The sequence below is a fragment of the Micropterus salmoides genome, unplaced genomic scaffold (assembly GCF_014851395.1).
Source record: "Micropterus salmoides isolate LMB-PRFRI ecotype aquatic unplaced genomic scaffold, ASM1485139v1 Ms_hic_scaffold_21, whole genome shotgun sequence".
Classification (NCBI taxonomy): domain Eukaryota; kingdom Metazoa; phylum Chordata; class Actinopteri; order Centrarchiformes; family Centrarchidae; genus Micropterus; species Micropterus salmoides.
In genome coordinates this window covers 23,905,080-23,914,632 of record NW_024041262.1, presented here as the reverse complement: position 1 = coordinate 23,914,632, position 9,553 = coordinate 23,905,080, and the positions used below count along the sequence as shown (strand labels likewise).

Genomic DNA, 9,553 nt, shown 5'->3' with positions numbered 1-9,553 from the left:
TACAATCAATTTGAACTGAGTCAATGAATGACAGATAATTTAATTAAATGTAATACCCCAAAGCAAAAGAAAGAGAGAAAAAAAAAAAAGAAACGTTAAAAAACAAACAAACATAGGGCCTAGAGAATAATGGAAAATTTTAACTTTAAATTATGTTAATAAAGTTACATACTATAAACAAAAACTGTCTTCATCATGTTTCTATCTTTCCTTAAGAGGTTTAATATTTCCGACGGCCCTTAAAGGTTGCATCAGCCAAGCAGGATCCAAACTTGAAGACTTCCGGGATCCTAATGTACATATTTACTTTCATTCACTTTGTTCATTGGATAAAACGGCCCTCGTGCACATATCCAACATTGATTCAGATTCATGTATGAAGAGTGAAACAGTCAGATCTTCATCCCATCCTCATCATCATCATCATCATCATCATCATATGTAGTTAATTTTCAGATTCTTCCAAATGAGGACAGTGGATGGAAACCATCATGATACTTCAGGTACAGTCAGGAGAAATAAGCTCTGATGTTCATAGAGCATCAATAACATCCAGTGAATTCATCAGACCCTTTACTTCCTGTACACTTCAGATTGATGTCATTGATTATCATTTTGTTTGGTTAAAATTTAAGTTCAAATGTATTATGTGAAATTAAATTGCACTGTGATCTTCAACTGTCATTGTTTTTGTTTCTGCATACTCTACCGTGCGCACTATTGAACGTAACTGTTATCGTCAGATGAATTGTTTGGACACGGAGCTTAATGTTGACTGTTTGTTTCACAGGGGACACGAACTCTGGTCTTCAAGTTGGGGTTCTGGCCCTCCATCCACCACCTTACTCAGTGTTTTCTGTTAAATACCGCATACCTACCTTCAAAAACTGACGCTACAGCGCTTCCCCCACTATGTTGAGCTATGACACTAAAGGGATCCAGTGAGTTTCAACCTGATGGGTCTTGATCGTGCGTCCATATGTGAGGAGTGAGGGAGTGAGAACGGTTGTAGTTGTGGCTGTGTTGTTTACATCACATAAATGTCAGCCCCGCATGTTTAATATTACTGTCTCTGAAGTGTAATGCTTTACGCTACTTTTGCATTTTGAGTTACTTTCACTGCTGTTTAATGGACGCATTGTTCTTATAGTAAGATGTAGTGATGTGCAGTTATTTCTGCGGATCGGGTGGGTATTTGTCATAACCTTCTGGTTAATAGCCGGGGATGAATCGTCTCCCCATTAAGAAAGATCCTGTGCGCATTTACGCACGAGGTACAGCAGCATAACGTCGTTAATAATTTGAATCTCCCGACACTCCGACAGGATCGGTCAGGATGAGCTGACTGCAGCCTCTCTGATCATGAAAGCAATTCCTTAAAGCACAAACACATAGCCTATCGAAGTATATTTACACATGATCCATCATTGGAGCTACCGTCTTGTTAAGAGGAGCCGAGCTCCCCTGTAGTTTGCAAAAAAAAAAGTATCTAAATCTGTTATTGCGTAACTTTTGTAAAGCGTTACTCCCAACACTGGTGCTTAGTGGCATAGCCTACTAAACGCAGTGTACTGAAAAGTAACAAAATAAATAATGCATTGACTCTCAACACGTTAGTCACTTTAATTGCTTTTGGTTTAAAAAATCTGAACCGTGCAACGTGCAGAACAATTGATAACTACAAAATCAAGTAACTACAATAACAGTACATCCCCCAGTGAAGTTTCCTCCTTATATAAAAGAAAAATGCAAATGTGAAGCAAAGACAATATTAAACACATAGCCTACTCATATAATGGCATAAAATGAACAGAGGACCCTGTAACAAGATAACAAAAATGGCTCAAGACTAAAATATATATATTTATATACATTTATATATGCTGCTTTTCCATTGATGCAGAGGAGAGGACTGTAACGTAATGTGTAACAGTGCACATGAACACCAGCTCTGACAGATGTAGCATTGATTAGACCAGTAGTATTGGATAGCCAGCTCCTTAACATAATGTTGGTTCTTGAATTATTAAAATTGACAAACTCTAACACACACACACACACACACACACACACACACAAAACAAAAAACATTTTAAGCATTCAAGCTCTTGGGGGCCCTCTAGTGGCCACGGGGACCCTAAATACATCCACCTGCTTTGAGTGGCTGGCCCCACAACTTCATCTGAGTTGCCATGGACCGCTCAGCAGTACAGCCATCATCCCTGCTTATCTACCAGTCTTTCATATAGTTACTAGTTAATGCTATTGTCTGACATCTTACATCTACATCTGATCAGACTAAACTACAGTGGCATGAATGGCTCAGCTATCCAAACACCTTCACTCACGCTCAATAACAGCTTGAGCTGGGCCAACAAAAACAGAGCAAGTTTTTATCAAAGGAACACGTTTTTCCACGATTTAACCTGGAGAGTTTCAGGATAATCCGAGCTGTTGAAGAGCTCCAGCTGTGAGTCATGTAAAAAAATCTAAGGGGAAAATCAATGGGACATCTGGCGCCCAAATATGCTCTTCCCATTTCCCAACTCTGTTACGTCAGTATTGTCACAGTGATACAATAAACAAACTGTCTCAGGCTTTCTTGGATGCACTCAAACAACTCTGTTAGTAACTGTTAAGACTGTAGGTATTAGATATAAAACATAATATTCACATACAATTAGAACATCAAATGCTTCATCTTCATTAGCCAAATTCAGATTTCCCACAGCACGGGGTCTGCTTTTCCTCTCAATCACAAACGTGTTTTCATTTCCAAATGCCAATGCCAAGTCCACAGTTTCAAACAATCCTACAAAAACATATTACAGAGACCTCGTGATATGCCGTCAAAGGCACACCCATTAAGGACTGAAACCATTTCTTCTTCATGTGGTCATGTAGTATCAGTTACACAACTGATGAATTGTGGTGCTGCTGGTGAGACTTTCTGAGGTGTCTCAGGGTGTGGAACAAACATACTGCAGGTTAAAGATGTCCAGACAGTCATTAACTGTATTGTTTTATTCTTCATCAGGATTCATTTTGATCCAGATTCTGTTAAATTCACCATATAAACAGCTGCATGTCCATCTGACACCACAGTTACAGTTATAGCTGGGAATTTAATAACGTGGATTAACAAGGCTTACTCATCCACTCACCTCGCAAACAGCTATTTCCTCACGCCAAATCAAGAGGGCCAGCCTGTCGACGAGCTCCTCAGCCCATCACCACTCCCCCTCCTCGCTGCACGCAGCAAACAAAACAGGACAAACCCTGAGGAGGTTCTCAAACACCTCTCTGCAAGCACCCTGCACGCTGTTTGGATCTCAACCTGTGCAGAGAGTCGACATGATAACGATGAAAAGCTTTGGTGTTTTGATCTGCGCTCTGGCAGCCCTGGCAGCACCTGAAGCAGTAAGGACATTTTTATCTTACTTGTGCTGAAATGTTGTATTTATTTTCATGAGAATTTCTCAGACGTTTTGTGCTTTTAGGGCTCACTGAGAGAAAGACGACGGCTGACACTTTCTGTTCTCTCTTCCTCCTCCTCTTCGTCCTCTTCGGAAAGTTCAGGTGAGAAACTCTGAAGGCTCTCTGACACAGTGCATTAACATCAGGCTGTAATGAGCATGACATCTGTCATTTCATGTGGTAAACAGGTGTGTTCCGCCTTAATGGAGGCACCTCTGTCACATCATTTACTGCTGGTACACACATGTTTTGTTTTTGTGCTGATGGTTTTAATGGGCACAACTGTGAAATAAGTAACAGGTTTAACTGCAAACCATATTGGATTTATCTTTATCACATTTTTAATCAAAATATGCTGCTGTTCCTTTAGGAAAACGTGGTGACTGCTACAATAGTGTTGGACTGTACAGAGGCAAAGTGTCTAAATCAGAGAGTGGACGAACATGTGAGGACTGGGATTTAGTCACCAGGAAGCTGCTCTTGTCTTCAAATGTCAATGCAGGAAGGCACAACTTCTGCAGGTAGGCTGCCATAACTCCAAATCTTTAAATACAGCCTGAAAATATTCAGACAGTTATGCTGTGGCTTTTTACTTCAATGGATTTGAAATGAAACAATAACTGTGTGGGCGGCTGTAGCTCAGGTAACATAGCGTGAAGTTTGTGGTGAATGTGGGGGAAACTTGCATGTCACTTTGGACAAAAAAGTGTCTCAGATGAATGTGATTAGATTCAACTTTATTGCCAGTGTATACTAGCTTACCAGTTCAACAAAATCAGTAAAAACAAAGATGCAAAGCAAAACATTTTAGCATCAGACAAGAAGAATCAGAATAAGCTTTACTGGCCAAGTGTGTGAACACAAGGAATTTGACTTGACATTACACGCAGAATAATTTACAGGAAGATGAGACAGCTGAGTTTGGCTGTTCTTCAGCCACTTATATTTCTCCTATACAGTTGTTTCTGTAAGTTATTGTGTTTCAGCCAATTATGGAATTTATGTTTGGTTTTTTTTATGAATTTACAGCATTTTATCACCCCTGTCTAAAACCTTTGCACAGTACTGCCTCTGAAAATGTGGTTTCATATATTTAGTATTTCTCCATAACATTATATTCATTAGTAAATGCCAAACAATGCAAGGCCTTTAAATCTACCCATCACTTTGTAAACTTTGATGGATTTGATGCGTTTTTCCCACAGAAACCTTGACGACAGACGGAGGGATTTCGTGCCTTTTTCCAAAAGAAATTATAGCTACAGTCTGCTAATGGGTTTTCCCCACAGAGACCTTCACAACAGACGGCGTCCGTGGTGCTATGTTCAGAAAAACCGGCGGCTGGTGTGGGAGTATTGTCGTATTCCACGTTGTAGATTTAATTCATGTAAGTTCATTCTCCTTTTACAGTCTTCCTTTAAAATCGAAACCAGAGTCCCCCCTAATCCACGTTAAAACGCTTCGCCTGTGCCACTTTTCATATTTTTTTCCCCTCGATTGTTTTGTACTTGTTGTCATCCCCCAGCTGCAGAGCTGACATGTGGCCAGCGCACCAGAAGAAAGCAGATGAAGATTGTGGGTGGAACAGTTGCCACTGTGGAATCCCACCCGTGGGTTGCTGCCATATTTTGGCGCAGCAAATCCAAGGAGAAGGTTTTCCGCTGCGGGGGGAGTCTGATCTCAGCCTGCTGGGTCCTCACAGCTGCCCACTGCTTCCCTGAAGGGTAGGAAGTGAGATCACTTACTGTAGACACAGCAGATGCGGAGGAAAAGCAGGTTGATTGGACTTTTCTTGTGACTTTGTGTTTCAGCTCCCGCACCCAACAGCACCGCTTCTCCGTCACCCTGGGGAAAAATGCTCTGAATGAGAGCGACCCAGCTGTGGAGCAAACATTCAGGGTGGAAGAAGTCATCATCCATGCAGGGTATGACAACAGTGAGGGGAACTTCAACAATGACATAGGTATGAACATGTCTTTAGGTGCTTCAGTACTGGGGATGTAATGTAGCCTAATCAAAGCAGTAATTCCTTAATAATTGTTTTGTTTTGCAGCCCTGCTGAAGCTGAGGGCCAAACACGGGAAGTGTGCAGAGGAGAGCAGCTCTGTGAAGACTGTCTGCCTGCCGCCGCCTCAGCAGAGCCTCCTGCCTGGTGTCACATGTGAGATCGCTGGATATGGAAAGGAGAAACACGGTGAGTAAAGTCCTCTCAATCCTTTTGTCTAAGCTGATATTTGGCAAAAAGTAGGTGGACACCCAACCATTACAACCACATGTGATTTATAACAGGCTTCATGTCATTATACCAAGTTGGAAGCACAATTTTGTCTAAAATATGTCTTCTTGTTTCCATGAAAAGGGAACTAAGGAACCCAAAGTACATTAAAGTACTGTATATGTGCAGGGGTGTTCATGTATGAAGGTGGACCGGCATGTCCAAATACTTTAGACAATATAAAGTAAATCCTGCAGTTGAAGTTTTACTAAAACAGATAAACAAATATCAAAAATATCACAAGTAGGAAAAAGGTGTATTCGCACTTTAATTGATTTGCTGATAAAGAGAGAAGGGAATAAATAAAATGAGTGAAAAGAAAAGAGAAGAAAGATGGAAACAAGACAGAAAAGCTAAAATTTATAAATTAAGAAAAGGAAGGACAGAATGAGAAAGGAAATTTAACATGACAGATAAAAGAAGGATGGGAGAAAAGAGGTACTGAAAGAAGGAAGGGTGAAAAGAAAGGGAGAAAGATGAGGGAAAACAGGAAGGAAAGGAAGAATAAAGCTCAAACGCGAAGCAATTAAAGGATGTTGGAACAAAGCTGTTTAAAACATGACATTTCATTAATCTTATCTTATGTGTTCTAAAGAAAATCTACCATCAAAGATCCACTTACAAGCTTCTCCGAGCTTTCAGCCTCACATCACCGTCTTCTTCAGCTCTATTTGCTGAACAAAGATCATGGCAGTCATTCACATCTGAAGCCAAATATGATTTCTCTCCCATATGACACCTGAGCCTGGTGAAGACCATGAGATGCGGATGAAAGCTCCAAAAAGATAGTATTTGGACCCTTTAAGCTTAAATTAATTATTTACATACAGTAGTTCCCAAAGGCCGAGAAGAACTTAATAATGAAAGTCAAATCTGAATCTACAGTTAACTGGAACAATCAGATTTTACAAACCATAACAAGCTGTACAGTATTTTTCTGGTTTTAACAGCTTTTCTTCTTTCAGGTTTGTGGTATAAGTCTCAGTACCTCAGAGAGGCTGAGGTGAACCTTCTGGCTGACGATGTGTGTCGACATGAGGACTATTATGGGAACATGATCACCGACAACATGTTTTGTGCAGGTCGTCCTGATTGGAGCCAGGATGCCTGTGAGGTATTCAGGACAAGTTCAAACTCGATCAGGATTTGCTTGCAGGGATCGGTTTGTTGATTTCATTTAATGTCTGCTCGGCTCTTTCCCACAGGGAGACTCGGGAGGGCCTCTGGTGTGCGAGGTCGACAACAGGCTCTTCCAGTTTGGAGTGATCAGCTGGGGCGATGGCTGCGCAAAGGAGTTTCGGCCCGGCGTTTACACCCGAGTGACCAATTACAATGGATGGATAGAAGAGAAGACAGGGCTGTCATCCGTCACCGATGGCTCCATGTTCCCTCAGAAGTGACCTGAGGACATGAACTGTTGGTGCTGCTCGTTACCATTTTCTATTTTTTTCTTAATAAAAAGTCACAAAACAACAATGAATGTATCCTACTAACACGTCGTTTTGTGTATCAGGCTGTATAGTCAGGCTGTTGATGTAGTTGATATTGTCAGTACGCTAACGTGATTCACAGGGATATGCTGATCAGCGTGTTAGCATGCTAAAAAGTGCTAATAAGCACTAAACAAAAAGGACGTAAAATACAGCAGAGCCTGATGCAAAAGTCATTATTTTTGCAGGCATTTGCTCAAAGTATTGGATAAATTAGACATTTTACTTCGAACCGAGAATGTCAACCTGCTGTGACCATTCTCATCTCAGGGCGTCCAATACCAACGCTTTCAGAAGAAGTGACAAAACGTAGTTATTTGACGCCAAAGGTACCCTTCAGCTTCGTCTCTATGAGACTCTCTGGGGCGTTTTGTACAGACCGGAAGTACTAGCTAGCTAGCTAGCTACGTTTGTGTTAAAGGTGTTGACAGAACCCCGAAGCCCCCTACCCTAACCACAACCATCAGAAATGTTAGTACCTAAACCAAAGTCACTGACTTTATGCACGTCGACCGGCTAACCCTACAGCTGTGCACTAGCTAGCAGGTAGGGTTAGCCTCCTTTGTGCTGCTGGGTGAAATGGTGGCGTTTCTCATGGACGCTCAAGGGTGCCTTTAGCGTAAAATAATTATGCTTTGTCACGCTGTCTGAAAGCGTCAGTTATGACGCATTGAAGTGAGGAGATCACAAAAGTTATTATGACACATCGTCATGTGACCAGAGTGGTGGGTCAACATTGCCTTCTCTATAGCCAATTTGCTAACGTGGCTAAAAACACATCACTGTTGCACTGGGGACCATGTTCCTTCATCACCTTTAACACACACACACACTGTAGTTTATTTAGACTCAGTCCCAGATCCTGCTGCCCCAAACACTCACTAAAGCACAACATGTGGATTCATCCACCGCTGAAAATAGTCCCTAACAAATGTACTGTTTCCTCTAGTATGAGAAATGTTTAATAAATAGCACAGGGACTAGCTGTTTTAGGAAATTACTGAGCCGAAAATTAAACTATATATTTGTGAGGGTTGTTTTAGAGATCCTCAGTAGGAACCAGTGGGCTTGGGGCTGAGAGTCGGTGACAGGGTAAAGAAGTCTCACAGTTAACCATTTTGTAAACATGCATGCTGTGTTTGTTTTTTTGGACCAGATGTAATCTATCACATCAAGTCTGCATAGTTTTTTGTGAATGGTAACAAATACATCCAAACGATCTGACTGTACAACTTGTTTTTAAATGTGGTCAGAAATAATTCAAAATGTACATGATTTGTAGTTAATTAGCTAAAACTTGCAAAAGCGCTGTTCATTTAACCTATTTTTCAATTTCAAATGTATCTTTGTCTCTGCTGTGTCACGTTATTTCATACTTTTTTGTATTTGGTACTACTGGTATATTATTTTTAATATATATTGTTTGTTTGTTTGTATGTTTTTGTTTTTTCTTTACAAAGTTTTTAGCAGAGATTTCTTTTTTGTTCATATTGTTGTCTATTAAGAAAAGAAACTGTTTTTCTATTTTTTTGGAGTATTGCACTTCCATGAATATGTGGTAATCGCAACTAAACTTTCACACAGTAGTTTGTAGTAAACGTATGTATACCTACTTCATACTATTTCTTATGTTTTATATAGGCCTATGCTGTTTTACACCAAAGACCACATTGAAAAAGGTGTTTTACACACTTAAATTGTTACAAATAAATAAATCAAAAACTGACTGTTATAGCTTTTAACTATCTTTCTCCTACTATTGGCTGCCTAATAAAGCTCCATTACAATGTTTTATAGCCTGAATTGTTGCTTTTATGATGTTGTAAAAGTTCCAAAATAACCCTAATAGCACTGACAGACACAGGCAGACTAATAATTAAATGTTGCACTGATTCATAAAAAGATGCCATCTCTCTCTCTCTCTCTCTTTATGCTTTTTAAGCAGAAACTGTGCTCTTTTGTTGGCGTCTGTGTGGAATTTAATTATTACCAAAGGCCATCAGATAGATTCAGAGTTTGGTCGAGTTGCCTTGGACAAATTCTTTTTCAACCAACCAACTGAGGTATTTTCACTCTGCGATTAAGGATGTATCAAAAGGATGATTGTGGAGAACAAAAACATATATGTGACCTGCAGTGGTGGAATGTGTCTTTTTATGTTGTTTTATATCTTCTTGAAGTATAACTGCCTAACTTTTATCTGATTTTTACTGGTTCATTACGTCCTATTGTGCATGTTTCTGATAAAGAGTTCCTTTATGGGCCTACTTCTTAAGCTAAATAATCTATTTAAACCTCTCTTAGACCAGCT

At 40.1% G+C, this 9,553-nt stretch overlaps 1 protein-coding gene across 2 annotated transcripts; it reads left to right on the top strand.

The window, feature by feature from the left end:
* Positions 1–3,259: 3,259 nt before the first annotated feature.
* Positions 3,260–9,034, top strand: plaub (plasminogen activator, urokinase b). 2 transcript variants are annotated; one of them, XM_038734923.1, is made up of 9 exons: positions 3,260–3,420; positions 3,501–3,579; positions 3,848–3,998; positions 4,767–4,864; positions 5,003–5,201; positions 5,289–5,440; positions 5,531–5,671; positions 6,718–6,866; positions 6,958–9,034. In XM_038734923.1, the coding sequence occupies exons 1-9, from the start codon at positions 3,355–3,357 to the stop codon at positions 7,150–7,152; spliced, it is 1,230 nt and encodes a 409-aa protein (XP_038590851.1). In that variant the 5' UTR covers positions 3,260–3,354; the 3' UTR covers positions 7,153–9,034. The 2 variants fall into 2 exon arrangements, with proteins under 2 accessions (XP_038590851.1, XP_038590850.1); XM_038734922.1 differs by having other exon boundaries at positions 4,683–4,864.
* The last annotated feature ends 519 nt before the right edge of the window (positions 9,035–9,553 follow it).

Excerpts from the sequence above, each read along its gene's own strand:
- plaub (XM_038734922.1), top strand. The coding sequence starts at position 3,355 with ATGATAACGATGAAAAGCTTTGGTGTTTTGATCTGCGCTCTGGCAGCC. Across the intron at positions 3,999-4,682 it reads GGAAGGCACAACTTCTGCAG|AAACCTTGACGACAGACGGA; the intron begins GTAGGCTGCCAT and ends TTTTTCCCACAG. Across the intron at positions 5,202-5,288 it reads GCCCACTGCTTCCCTGAAGG|CTCCCGCACCCAACAGCACC; the intron begins GTAGGAAGTGAG and ends TTTGTGTTTCAG.